The 15,046-nt window shown below is 43.5% G+C and overlaps 1 protein-coding gene across 2 annotated transcripts in view; it reads right to left on the reverse strand.

Annotated features, from left to right (window-relative positions):
* RPS6KC1 (ribosomal protein S6 kinase C1) overlaps nt 1-12,805 on the reverse strand; it is a 113,261-nt gene extending 100,456 nt beyond the window's left edge. Inside the window, exons 1-2 of one of the 2 annotated variants that reach the window (XM_032216424.1) lie at nt 12,594-12,805; nt 1,850-1,885 (exon numbers count right to left, since the gene is read on the reverse strand). In XM_032216424.1, coding sequence (XP_032072315.1) covers nt 1,850-1,885; nt 12,594-12,698 — 141 coding nt within the window. In that variant the 5' untranslated portion in view covers nt 12,699-12,805. The remainder of the gene's footprint in view (nt 1-1,849; nt 1,886-12,593) is intronic. The other variant, XM_032216423.1, reaches the window with a different exon arrangement.
* Nucleotides 12,806-15,046: the final 2,241 nt, after the last annotated feature.

Raw genomic sequence — 15,046 nt, forward strand, 5'->3', positions numbered from 1 at the left:
GCTGTTTGCCACTCTTTATTCACAGCAATTATAATCCTGTTGGCTGAAAGCCCAGATACCACTCACTGGCAAGACGTTGGCAGCAACCCAGACTCCAACAGACACGGGAACACAAGGCAGATCAGACAAGGAGTTCTCCAGATTACTATGAATGGTGGTGTCCTGCAAAAGGACTCCTCCCAAAGTCTCTTCTTATATACTCTTTTGGGAGGAACCAAGCCACAACCACCTGGGCTTGATTATCTCTTATGAGTCTGTCTCCGTAACTGCTGCCTCCGTTTCTCCACCCTTCGTTGCCTGGCGTCAGGGACAAACTCCCTTTGATCTTCCCCACTGCTCCATGCCTCAGGCGCCTCCTGGTGGCCAACCAGCCTCTCTGGTCCCTGCTCTGAGTCTGAACCCTGCCCAAGGTCCTCCACATCTTCCATAGCAGACTCATAGGGGTCCTCGCTATCGGAGTCCATCAGCAACTCCAACGGCTCCTGATCGGGCCACAACACATACCTTTCTTCTCACCTGTAACTCGCTGAATCACATTTAAAATCTGTGTGATGCCTGACATTCTGCAGTCTCTCAAATCATATTTCTGTATTTATTTTAAGACAGTGGTCCCCAACCCCCGGTCCGCGGACCGGTGCCGGGCCGTGGAGTACCTGGCACCGGGCCGCGCAGCGGCCGGGGGCCATGATCGCTGCAGCGGCCGGGGGCCATATTTGCAACTTTGTAGTCCTCATGAACGCGCCCTTTCTCTGCCCCCCCGCCGCCCCAGATGTGCGGGGCTGGGGGGGCGAGGGGAGGCCCGATCTCCCCCCCCGCCCTCTTGCTCTGCTCGCCCCGGGAGGGAGGGGGCGGCGGCGGCGGCCTCGGCCCGAACTTGGGATGCTGCTGGCGGAGGCTGCCTGGGAGACGAAACTTTGTCCGCGGACTCACCCGGCCCGCCTGCCCCGTGGAATGACGAGGGGGGGGCAGGAGGGGGCGGCGGCGCTGCATTTTCCTCCCAAGGAGAAACTAAGGTTGCGGGGGGGAGGGGCGCAGCGCGGCCGTTTCGGGGGAACTTGGGGAGCTTCGCCGTTCCGAGAGGCGCTTCGCGCGCAGCCCCACCCAGGTGGGAGATGTTTTCCTCCGCCGAGGCGGGGAGGGGGGGCTTTACGTAAGACTCGCGGCGCAGCTCTGCCCCCCCTCCTGGAGTGTCACCTGCCTCCCGCCCCTCCCCCCCGCCGCTCCGCCGAAGCGCTTTTTGCGTCAGGCCGGCGGGGCTCTCGGGGGCCCTTCGGCCACAGCCCGCCTTCTCCCCCTCTTCCCTTCATGGAGCGCGGCGCGGAGGCCCACCCCCTCGGAAGCAGCCGGCCTCCGCCGCGCCAGCCGCCCGCCCGCCCGAAGTAGGACACAGGGCCATCTTTTTCCCCCGCCGAACTGCAGCGAGGAAAAAGGGCTGCCCGAGCGAGCGGATCGCGGGGTCGGTTCCCCCTCCCTTCCCCCGGCGGCCGAGGAGGAGGAGGCGGGGCGGCCTCACGGGCTGTCGGCCTTGGCGTGAAGGAAGCCCCCCCCCCCCGCCCTGCGGAACGCGCGCCCAGGATGGCCGCCTTCCCACCCGCCGGTCCGGAAGGCCGAGGGAGGCTCGTCTGACTGGTCCGCGGCGATAAAAAGGTTGGGGACCACTGTTTTAAGAGATATATCTCAGCTTGGCAGTGCATTGTTGTGACTTGCAGGCAGCTACTGAGACTTTCTATTGAAGGGGGTGATGGCATTTTCATGCAGATGCTGTGACTTATATTATCTCCTGATAAGAGTCAATGTTGCTTCTAAAAGGACAAGCTAATACAAATGTAAATAAAAGAGCCTCCATTACCTCTTGGACATCTTCTGGATTTTTTCTTGAAACAATCTGAAAAACAAAAGCAAGGTCTTTTTAGTGTTCAAGGTTTTCAAAAGAATAAAAAATAACAAATGAAACAATACAATTAACACAGACTGAACTAGGAAATCTGTTTTATTGTGGAATCCTTGGTGCTCTGTGAGTTTAGTTGTGTGTTTGCAGATATTTCATTAACCAATTAGATAACATCATCAATGTGGAAGAGAATGTGGGTGTTACATGCACTCCTGGATCCAATTTATGGTCACTCACACACATTTACAGCCCTGGTGGTCAACAACCAGGAAATAATTAAACAATTGCCTCATATCACTTTCAACCAAACACTGAGGCATGGCAGATTCTTTAGAATTCATTAAGTGATCCAGTGAATCTAACATAACAGCAACACTTTACTGGTTACACTGTACACTTGCTCTTTCTCACATGCACACACCTTCCAGGTCCTCAATTAGACTATCAGGCACTAGATCAGTGTTTCTCAACCTTGGCGACTTTAAGTCCTGTGGACTTCAACTCCCAGAATTCCCCCAGCCAGCTGGGAATTCTGGGAGTTGAAGTCCACAGACTTAAAGTCGCCAAGGTTGAGAAACACTGCCTTAGATAAAGAGATGGAAAGCACCAAGTCTGGATCAAAACAACTCAAAAGACTTTAGGGCAGACTTTATCATCTCTGTAATCCCTCAAAGTCCTTGCTTTACTGATTCACAAGACTAGCAACTACTCTGTCATTGTTCATTTATAAGGAGGAGGAGGAGAAGGAATGGTTTCCATGTGCTCAAGGCCAATTTCTTTTGTCTTTTCCTTTGTTTTCTCAAGGACTAGTTTCCTTCTTAACTACCTCCCCATTGAAACTTTTAGGCACTTCAACTGAAGATAAGGCAATTTCAGCCTAGCCTCACACATTCCTCCCTTTGGCATTGATTTAAACAGGAGATGCCACCAAATGGGGCTCACTCATCACCCAAAGCATTACAGGTTTTTTAGTGTATTCTTGACAAAGGTTTGCTACCAAATTGGCCCAGACATACATTATTTCAGGGGAAAAAAACATTTAACATGCTGAAAAATTGAGGAAATTAATATAAAGGAAAACAATACAATTAGCAAGATTATGATAGTTCTCATTTAAATTGGGGTGATAGGTTTACCTGTGTGGGAGACAGGGCATATAGAAACACCCAATGGTAGAATCCCTCCCCCCCCCCCATGTCCACATAACAAAAATCAATATTTGGCTACAAATAAAGGGGTAGAGGCATAGCAGATACTTATAGTCCTCTCCACAGATTAAAAACAAAACAAAACAGGAGAGTTGGAGGCCAATGGATATTTATGATTCCCAAAGTTAGTGAAATATTGACTCCTACTGGTTGCATCTAAAAGATGTAGGGTGACTCTCTTCTGGTTTGTCCATGGTTTTGGTTCTGGAGGTGTTCCAAAGTGGAGGGGGGACATTTCTTTACTAATGACTCATTTTACTAATGAGTCATTAGTAAAATCTTTTAAAACAGTAACATCTTTTAGACTTGAGGGTATACCAAAGAAACAGAGTGATGTGACCTTCCCACCGTAAAGTCACCCTACGCAATGGGGGGAGAGCAGGGACAAAAGGGGGAGTGGAAGACAAAAATAATCAAGCATTTATATAGACATAACATGAGAGTGGTATTACTATCCATTTATGTCCAGGTACACTAAATGGGATGGAATTACATCAACTGTGTGTAGTTCCTTCCACCTGTGATCCCAGGGCTGCCAAACCTATTTCCCCCTCAAGATTATCTAGCAGAGCTGTCACATGAAAGCCTAGGCAGTAACAAAACATCCACCTGTTAGTGATCTCCAGACTTCCTCAAGGGATAACTAATCACTGGAATAAAACATTCAAAGGGTCAAATCCATGCATCCCACCTCAATACCAATAAAAATGGTACACATGCTCCCAGGTTCAGCTTATGGTCACAAACTCACAGCCCTGTTCAACAGCCAGGAAACAATTAGTGACATGCTCAAAACATTTCCAACCAAGCACCGAGGCCCAACAGGTTCTTTGGAATACACGAGAGACTCAGTGAATTTAAAGGAACAGCAAAATTTTACTGATTTCAATGTACATTTTCTCTTTCTCAGACACATAGGCACACACGCACAGGCGTGCACACAGACACATTCATATACATTTACCCACACTGTTTTCAATTAGGGAAAGCATCAGGTCTGAATCCAAAGAGTGGGCAAGCTTTTTCTCCTTTGTTTTCTTAATGATTTGGTTTCTTCTTAAATACCTCCCAGGGATCTTTTAAACAAGATTCCTGGCTTTCATCCATCTGCTTTGGTTCCTGCTTCATCGTTAAATCTAGGCTAGTCTTACATGAGTTTGTTCTCTGTTTAAATACAGTAGTTTGTCCTGCCAGAGTTTGGGAGCAGGTTATGTAGTTTTCTCCTTGATAGTTCCTTGATTAGGCATTGATTTCTGCTTGATTGTTTGCCTGGTGTTAAATCTCTGCTTATTATGATGTTGGCTGGTAGACAGGACGTGTTCTGGTTGTTTTGTTCCCTTCTTAGTTTTTTTAATTGTCTCTTTTTAATGTGTAAATATAATTTATTTCTATGTGCCTATTGTTGGCTGATATGTCTGAGTTTCAAGCTTCCAGGAATTCCATAGTTTTTTGGATTTAGCCAAATTAACTCTGAGCATCCTAGTCATATATTAACAAAGGCAGGGCCACAGACGAGAGAGGGATGCCATATGGTTTCTCATATATTAATGCTATATACTGTATTTATATAAAAACTACACATAGTTTATATATGAATCTGTATATTTGATTGGGAGCTGCCCAGAGTTAGTTATAAGATGGGCAGCTCTATAAATGTTTTAAATAAACAAACAAACTTTTCTGTCAATGCTGAAAATAGTTTAAATTTAACCTCTGACTTCTAAATATACACAGAATGATGACTTTTCAAAGACAGCTTGGTTGACGGAAGCTATTTTAAAAGAAATCATACTAATGATACCTGGCTGCTGAATGAAGGCAACCCAAGAATTGCAAATAGAAAAGAACATGAACTACACTACTCCTATTTGTCCAAGAAGAAGATATGTTTTCCACCAGACAGTTTGTGAATAGCAGACAGAAGGAGCAATATGTCAGGTTGAGATTCTATGAAATACAATCAAGGACTGTCTTCTGACCCTGAATGAGTTAGATGTCCATGGCCAGAGAGAGTGCACTGATGGTCTAACTGAATTTCTATTCAAAAACTAGGCAAAATTTTATAGAACAGGCAATATTGACCATATTTTAAAATGTAAAAAAAGAAGAATTCAGGCAATCTGGTGTTGATATCCAGGAAAATTCTACAGCAGAATGTAAAATCAATATATAAATATCTTAAAAACACAGAGATGATGCAGGGTTTTTAGCTTAGCAGTAGTACATGTAAAACAATCTTTGAATTGCAATAGATCAGAATCTGAATGCCAGTCAGAAGTGGGAGTTGGCTGCCAATAAAGCAAATGTATTGATAATACTGACTTCAAATAAGTGGCTTATATCAACCAGCAACTCCATGTAGATATTATGTAGGACAGAAAAGACAAACAAGCCCCATGGCACCCCACAAAGAGGTGGTCTCAGGGAATGACCTCTCTCCTCTAACCAGAACCACCTTAAAAAAGGAATAGAACCACCATAAAAAGATGCCCCTAATTTCCAACTCCTAGAACCAGTGCATCACATCTACCCAAGCTACACCACAGGTAATCTGCAGATGTAACCAAGACTATCCCCAAGCTAAATCCCAGCCTAATACTCCATTGAAACAAGTTTAGATAATCCATTTCCTCAAAGATTTATGCAGCTGCAAACCAATCCCCTTTTAAATAACCTTCCCCCAAAAGGAAAGGTTGATGCCCAAGGATATGGGTTATCTAAAGCCTCCGATCCAAGGACAGCTTTTTGAAGATGAAACATGTTACTGGTTCTTTTAAGGCAGGAGGCATCCCCACCACACCTTCAAAGAACTGGACATCAAAGCATGGACCCAACTACATACCACCTTCATGATCTAGAATGATCTAGATCCAGCATATAGGTGGCTGACCTAACAGCACTGAGGAACCTGTCCACTTTCTCAGGAATCACCAGTTCAAACTCATCCCAAATCATACAAAACCAAGCCACCAACACCTCTGATTCCAAGTTTTAAAAAAGAGATCCAGTTAGTTTAATTTTTTATTGAATAAGTTGAAAGAAAGCATTACTGACAATTATAGGAAGAACATAAGAAGCTACATGTTCTGAAGAATATCAGATGGTCTATGAAGATTAAATCCTACTTCATTATCCTTTTAAATTCAATAGGCCTCTGGACAGGGATGATCAACAGATGGATTTTCAAAAGATTTCTGACAAAATACCTTTGCAAAATAAACATAATATTCATGAAGAACTATCTTCTTATAAAGCAGTAACTGGTTAAAAAGAGAAAGCAAAGAATAAAAATGGGCAGTTCTTGCAATGGATGGATCTAAATGGTGAGGACCCAGAGTTTTGTACTGAAACTAGTACATTTCACAATGTTCATTAAAAATTGAGCAAAAAAGGCAGGGGTGACCAATGAGCTGTCAATTTTTGTAACAACATCAAACGGCTTTACATAGTTAAAGTAAAATTTAAAAGATGTCCAAAAGGAGTCTACAAACTTGCAGAATGAACTTTAAAATGGTAAATGTTGCTCAGAATAATATGGAGAAAGTGTGTCGTGTTTCTGTCACTGAAACTTCAAAACCAAAATGTAATCCCATTAACTCTGAGATTAAAAATATTAATTGGTTTATTCCCTTAATCAAATCCTTTATGATTTGAACACTCACCCACCTCTCATCTCCGAGATATTAGGATTTCATGGAATATGGGGAATCTGTAAAACAGCATACCCATTTTAAAAACATTTAAACAAGGCAGGAAATAGGTTTTTTTACTATTTATCTATTGGCTGTCAAGTCTCGTTTTCCCCAGAACTAAATGTATATTTATAAATCTGTCATTGTGACAGACTGAAATCACCCTAGGGCTAGGACTCCAAGCTTCCCTCAGACCCATTCTTCCACCCATAGCCTTCTATATCTCTCTTTACTCATTTCTTATTCCCTCCTGAATATATACTTTCAGAAGGCACCCCACATTAACATTCTTTGCATGGCAGTTCTCATATTTAATCATCACAATGAGATGCATAGAAGGGAAAATCCTGGCTTCACACAGCCACTTAAACAATCTCAGCTAGCAGTGACTGAAACCAGAAATAGGTCTTACGTTTGTGATGGATTAGTAATATGAGAACTTGTGGCTACACTGAAAAAGATAAAATTTCACATTGGAGATGACTAGGGCAGAAATCAGAAATAAAATTGGAATTATCCTGATGTTCTTCTGTAATCTTATGGGATAACCACACTAATAATAACAACAATAATAATATAATATAATAATATATATATATATATATATATATATATATATATATATATATATATATATAACTTGTTTATCTAATTATTATTGATTGATTGACTGATTTGATTTATATCATTAGAATATAGCAATAATAGCAATAACAGTAGACTTTCAGGCCTCTCTAAGCGGTTTACAGAGTCAGCATATTGCCCCCAACAACAATCCGGGTCCTCATTTTACCCACCTCGGAAGGATGGAAGGCTGAGTCAACCCTGAGCCGGTGAGATTTGAACCACTGAACTGCTGATCTAGCAGTCAGCCTGCAGTGCTGCATTTAACCACTGCGCCACCTTGGCTCTAGGCTCAAAGTCAAAGAATGACTTTGCCAATAATGATTCCCATTTACTGCTGAACATAACAGCTAACAGGGTGCAAATATCTTATGGAAACTCAATTTCCTTCTTAGTAGAAGTGTTAAAATCCATTATTAAGTGTTCACATGCATGCTGAATTGATGGTTATAAATTCATAAGATAGAGCATCAAATGCATTATTTACATTAGCTACATTAGCTCCCACTCTGAAGAGTGAGAAGTATGTATGCAGATAATACTGTTACATCTTTCCTGTAATACCTCTTTTCCCTAAGGTATTGCAAGCTTGAGGTGTTAATTACATAGGAGCCATGTAATGCCCAGAGAGCATGATGCAATGTGCATTAGATTCTGCAAGTTGGGGGGGGGGGGGAAATCCAACCTTGTTTTAGTTGTCTGTTTAAGTGCTTCGTAACTGGTAAGGGTAGGTGCACAGTCTACATGCCTTTTACCTAAGGTGACCAGACATCCCGCTTTTGGTGGAACAGTCAGGATTTTTAATAATTTGTCCCGTGTCCCGCGACGTGTTCAAAAAGTCCCGATTTTCCAAAAGAAAGAAAAGACGCCAAATCATCAATTTTAAAAAGGACGCCGTTAAAAAAAAAGTTTTTATTTCTCTGAAGTGTCGTTCCTGATGTAGCCTTAGAGGGCAGTGGTTCCCCTCTCTCCGCTCGGCTCACTCGCAGTGCCCGACGAGGGGCGAGGCTCCCTCCTCTCTGGTGCGTGTGCGCGCCAATGCGCAATATTTCTGCGACAGCCATGTGGCGGCCTCGGGCAGGGGGGCATTCCGACAGCGGCAGCGCGGCGAGGAGGAGGCTCGGTCCCGGGCCAAGCGGCTCAGCCGTCAGAAGGGGGCTTTTTTTGCCCGCTTCTCTCTGGCGCCGCTCTCCCTGCAGCCATGCCGTGCAAGCCACCATCAGCAACCTGGTCCGGGTGAGCCGAAGGAAGGCAGGCGGGGATCCGGTTGGGAGAGGCCGGCGATGGGGGTGGCTTTTGAAAGGGTTGGGGAGCATTGGGGGAAGGCAATCAGGGGAAGGCTGCTTTGTACCCGCCAGCGAAGTCCCATCTAAACTTCTTGGTTCGCCCTCTCCGGCCCGAAGCAGTCCGTTCTCAGGAAAGTCAGGTTCTTTCTCCCTCCCTACCTTCTCTTCCCTTCCTCCCTTTCACCTCCCTCCCCTCTTTCCTTCCCTCCCGTCTTTCCTTCCTTCCTTCCTTCTCTTCCCCTCCCTCGAGCCCAGAGGAGAAGCAGCTGCTTCTGGAACTTCTTGAGAAGTTTCCTTGCCTGCTTTTCTCCTTCTCAAACGTCTTCCAATGACTGGCCAAGCTCTCCTCCCTGGAGTCTCTTTCTTCTGCCTGGGAATGGAATGGGGGGGGGGGGTATTGATTAAAACTTTTGCCACCCGGTGCTGCGGCTGAGATGAAGCCGCCAATCTCCCACTTGCACCCCCGCCCGTGGCAGCGGCGCCTCCCCCTCCGCTCGGAGCACCTGAGCTGGGCACCGCATTACTCCTGCTGCCTCCCCCTCCGCCGTGCTTTTGAAGAGCCATGAGGCCGTGGAAGCCAGTAGGAAGGCGGCAGAGGGGGCGGGAGCAGGAAACAAAAGGCCCCATGGCTTCTCAAAAGCACGGTGAAGGAGGCAGCGGCGGCGGTAGGAGTAACGCGGTGCCCAGCTCATGTGCTCCAAGCAGAAGGGGAGGCGGCACTGCCGCTGCCACAGACAGGGGCGCCAGCGGGAGCTTTGGCGGTTTCACCTCAGCCGCAGTGCCAGGCGGCAAAATTTTAAATCAAGAACACACACACACACCATCAATGGTGTCCCGCTTAACCAATTTTAAAATCTGGTCACTTTACTTTTACCGTATGTATGTTTATAAGAATTTAACTTTCAACTGCGAAATAGTTTCACTTCACTGGTTTATGACTTGCACTATCTCTATGTCAATATATACCTATCCCGTTTTCTTGTTTTCTCCCCTTCTATGCCTTCAAATTACTTTGTAACATCCAAAGAACTTATGAGAAAGATTATACCAAATTAAGCCAACTTTGTAATTCTTGGAGATAAAATTATTGCAATTTGTTCTTCTCCAAATTGAAATTACCCAACTTTGGCCGGGAATGGAGAACATTTTCAACCTCGAAAACATATATTACTAGTTATTTTGACATACTATTGTTACACACCACATTTTTTCACATACAGTTACTCAGATTATCAAGAGTACTATGCAATCTTGGGGACAATCACTGGGAAGGAGTAGAAGTTTTCATTGCTTTCTCTTTCCTCCCAGTTATTTTAATGCAGATTTCTCGCTGGCCACCTAGCAGCAGTCTTCAATGAGGCATCTTTCTCCCATGTAACGACCATGCTCACAGCAATATACCATATTTTTCAGAGTATAAGACGCACGAGAGTATATAATGCACCAAGATTTTGAAGAGGCAAATTAGAGCACTTGTAGAATGCTCCTGGGGGCACTTGTAGAGTGCTCCTGGGGGCTGGGGGGAAAAACGGCCTGTATTTTGCTCACTTTTGTCCTCCCCAGTCCCCAGGAGCATTCTGGAAGCATCCTAAAGGCTATGCAGGGCCATTTTTGCAAAGGGGGCGGGGTTTCAGGAGCCAAAAAAATGCTGTATTCAGTGTATAAGACACACCCAGATTTTCACCCTCTTTTTTGAGGGAAAAGGGTGCCTCTTATACTCCGAAAAATATGGTAATTAGATTTTCAATTAGCATTACTAGAGCAAGAATGCAAACAAGGCCAGGGTTTTTCAAATCAGGTTCCACAGAACCTGAGGTTCTATGAGCACTTGAAGGGATTCCACAAGAGACTAAGCCCAAAAAATATTAAATAACTGTAATGTATAAATGTGTGTAAATAAAGTATTATATGCATCCGTTTGTTTTTTTCAGTTTTCTATTCTTAAAGTTTTGTCTCCTGATAAAGATTTTTTTTTAACAAACAGGATTCAGAACTGAAAAAAACTTGAAAAACCTGCTTGAGAAAATGTGGACTACATTTCTCCTTGTGCTCAGTCAGCATGGTTAATACCAAGAAGTTGTGAGAGTTGCAGGCCAATATATTTGGAGAATATTTAAAGAATGTGAAGCTTTCTGGGCATTCTACGGTATAATGCTACATCAATGCTCTTATTATTACAACTAACATCTGCAAAGGAATATTCTATAGAATAAATATAGGGCAGTTCAGATAGAGAAATGCTGCGTGTTAAAATCACAGAGAAGGCTGCCTGTACCTTTCTTCCAAGAAAACACAAAGTTGTTAAAAGATTATTCTCCCCAAAAGTCTCAGGTAAATGAAAACAATTCAAGATCTCAAATTAATAAGAAGTATATTAGGAGTATTCTCCCACTTATCATCAACAGAAACTAATCCAGTACAGTCCTGTGTGTATTAAGTGTTTTTGAGCTATTATTCTGTTGTCCTGTCATTACTATCATTGAATGTCCACTTTTTCTTTTTAAAGAAGGAGAAATGAAGTGGCTATACTAAATGAAAGTACATTAAGGATCTTTAATTACAGAACTTTCCTCCAGCAGTAAGGTGATTCTGAGGGTCCAAAATACTTAACAGATGCAGTATTTAGGTAAGGTCCCTTAATTGTGGACAGCGCTTGACAATTCAAAGAGGCCCTACTATCTGAAATAAGATCCCCTTGTAATGTTCAATGCATTTTTACCAATGTTCATAATAACGGTGTAGTGATTAACACAGCAGTTTGGGGTGTGTTTTTTAATCCAGACTGGAAATGAATTTCCAAAAAAATATCTGCTATTTGAAGTATGAACGAGACTGGTTTGATTTGTGCATAGAACAAAACCTTCCTCCCCTTAGATTATTTTTAATATGATTCTTACACTGAACTCCAGAGAACATGGGCCTTTTGCCCTTCAAGGTAGACACCCAGAACAATCCATAACCTTCTGCTGCCCTTTGCAAACACAATCAAATATACACTACACTGACTGTTGCTCTGGTTCTTTCATCCTATTTGGACATATGATGACAGCTGCTCCTTCCAACTAGTCTTACACAGTGCAAATTTTGACTGCTCTTCTCCCAACACATTTTTACCAAGGAACACCTACCATTCACAATTCTGACAATCCTATGTGCCTTTACTCCAAAATAAGACCTCTTATATGCAATGTGATTTACCTGAGACAAGCAATATCATTTCTGCAGTATTCTTTCCTCTCCCCTCCCCACTCCACAAAGGAAGGAAAGATTGATGGGTGTGAGTTAAGCTTCTTCCATTTTCTACCATAGGGAGATAGGAGATGGAGGGGCATAGCAGTCTCTCATAATCAAGGAAGCTTTAAGAATACAAGCAATAAATACATTTTATATGATGGGAATTTTTTTATAGAAATCAATGGAGATTCCCTGTTGTTTCCCTGTTTAGGCTGTAAAAAAGACTTGGGTGACCGATGCTAAAAATCTGCTGAGAGGAAGAAGGGAAACATCTTAGCTCAGTAGTAAAAAGCTTATTCTCTGATTGCAAAGATCCAAATCTTGCTGCTTTCAGCTTTCAAAGACTGCGGACAACAGAAGCAGGGAAAGATGCCAGAGGAGGGAACAGCTTCATACACGCGCAAGACGTCTTGGGCGAAAGAGCCTCTCGTTCCCTTGGATGTGCCGCACGGACAGCTGCACTTGCTCCCGCCCTGTTACCGGAGATCTAACCCGCAGCTTCACGGAAACCCAGAACAGGCTTCGGGAATCTTGCGGGGAATCGACCCCTACGATCGGCTCTGCGACCCCGGACTCTCGGCCACTGGAAATCACCGGGGAGGCGGCGACAACCCTCCCTGTCTCGCTCGCTTTCCTGATCTCTCCAAAGGCAACTTACCCTCGCGGTGACCTTATAGACCGTATATCCCCGCGGGTGGCGCTTGGGCTCGGTGACCGTGTAGAATCGGGCCACCTCCCCGCCTCGATTTCGCGGGGAGATCATCCTTGCCGCCGAGGCTGATGGTGCAACAACGGCCCTGTCCGAGGTTGCCGCTTTCCCGGCGCCGGGTGGGCGCCACCTCTCAGAGCTGCCAGTCAATCGATGCACTCCCGGGTCAGGCCCGGACTGGAGGCGGAAGCAGCTGCGGAAGTACTGTGGCGGTACCGTTTCCCTCGTAGTAACTCAGCCAGCGGAGAAGACCGGTGTCTTTTCCTTCTAGTAGCAAGTCGATCCGTATCCCCCCACCCCCACCCTTAAGGGCTGCAGACAAGAAAAAAAAGGACCGGATGGATCGTCGCAATGATGTTAAAACCGAGCAGTAAATGTCGGGGCATAAACAACTGTGGCGCTTTTGGGGTATCGGGGGGGAAAAATGGAAAAGGCGCTCGGTTTTGCCTGGCATTGCCCACTCTGGTAGGGAATTCAAAAGTTGAATTCAGTGAGGTTTAGACTCATTAAGATTTGTTTTCATCGTAGTCGTCGGTGTGCAATGTAAATGCGTGTTTGTGGCGTTTTTCTAATGTTGCTGTATGTTATTCGAAATGGGAAGGATGTAAGACAGAATCAAGAGAGAAAGAGGTTTTTTTCCCTAAATCCACTTATTAAGTAAGTAAGCAAAATCTTTATTACGATCAAAGACCAGCAATACACATTAGTTTTTACACTATATTAAAAAATACTAACATTAAAATATAATTAAAAAGTATTGACATTAAAAGTGGATAATAACATAATGATCCAAAGATTGTTAGAGGTATGTCCAGATAATTGGTACAAGATGGTACTATACTTCTGTAGCCAATTTTTTTCTTATGGAATTGCAGCAGCACAGAACTTTGCCACTGCATACTGGTAACTGGGTTAGTGTCCTGGAGGAGAAAGCCTAGATAAAATGGTCTGCCCTCCCTGGCAATCTCTCTAATAAGGGGAGAATATGTGCAGACCTACAAGCTCTGTATAGCTCGCAGTGTAATAGAACATGTGAATTATCTTCCACTTCTCCTTTACCACATATACAAACGCGTTCTGCTATAGGTGTTCTCTTATACCTGCCCTGAAGGAGTGCTGAAGGAAGAATGTTAAATCTGGCTCTGAAGAAAGCTATTCTTTGTTTTGGGGAGATCAGGTCATTTAGATATCTTGTCTACGCACCCTGTTTGATTCTGTCCCTACTGTGGAGAGGCAACCTATTTAGTTCTTCTTGGAACTCCATGTCCCTCATTGCCGCCGTGGCTGATGGTGCAACAACGGCCCTGTCCCAATTTTGAGGTTTGGAGGGTTTATGTTCAAAACAACTGATAAATTTGGATAATGGAGAAGTAGACTTTCCAAACCATGTTGAGGAGTATACAGAAACATAACCAGAACAGATAGGAAAGGACTTCCTGTTCATTTTGTTTATTTTTCTTCAAGGTCTTCTAATTAGATATAGAGTGATGAAGTTGGTTGGCAGTAAGGCAAACATTCCAGACAATAAATATTTTTGCACAGAATGAAATATGATTCACAAGGAAATGTTGCCTCTTTTTGCATCAAGGTATTTTTATCCTATAGTGTACTTACTTAAATTGGCTAGAAAACTAGAATTCTAAGAAGTTCTGCTTTGGTTTAGAAGTGGCTTTTCTTAAAATAGTTATTTCTCCCTAACATATCCCACCATTTAAATAATTTCATTTTAAATGGATTCATATTACCATTCCTTTCTGGAGTTTACAGGAGTTTGTTCAAATCTACTTTTATTTTCTATATGACAGGATTGTCCTGCAATTGAAAATTAATATCAAGTCCTGTGAACATCATATAGGTTTAACAAGATTGAAGGAAGTAGATCACAGGTGTCAAACTTGCCGCATTACATTGCCATCACATGACATTTCACATTTTCCCATTCGCAGAGCTGGTGTGGGCATGGCCTGCACGTGACACATCCGGCCCATGGGCTGCCAATTTGACACTCCTGAATTAGTAGAGCAAAGGGAAAATACAGGATAGGATCAAATCATGAACATCCCTATAAAGTCTTTGGAAGAGCTGGGGACTTGCCCTTTAGGTTAAAATGTTTAGAATTTTTTCATACAATCAACCGAGATCAGGAAGAATTTGATGACAACTAATTAGTTATATCACTATAGAAAGTTAAAGCATGGTTCCACTGAATATTGAAAATGTCATTTATAAATTATTTATACTGCCTTTCCAAACAGTAATTGAAACATGTAGGAACTTTATTTTCATACATAAATACTGAATTAACCACGATTTGGAAAATATGTTTCAATATAAAAGGATGTGAACACAGTATCTTAACTGAAACACTTTAATGCAGCTGAGTCTTTTTTTGAGATCACATG

This window comes from Thamnophis elegans, chromosome 4 (assembly GCF_009769535.1).
Source record: "Thamnophis elegans isolate rThaEle1 chromosome 4, rThaEle1.pri, whole genome shotgun sequence".
Taxonomy (NCBI): Eukaryota; Metazoa; Chordata; class Lepidosauria; order Squamata; family Colubridae; genus Thamnophis; species Thamnophis elegans.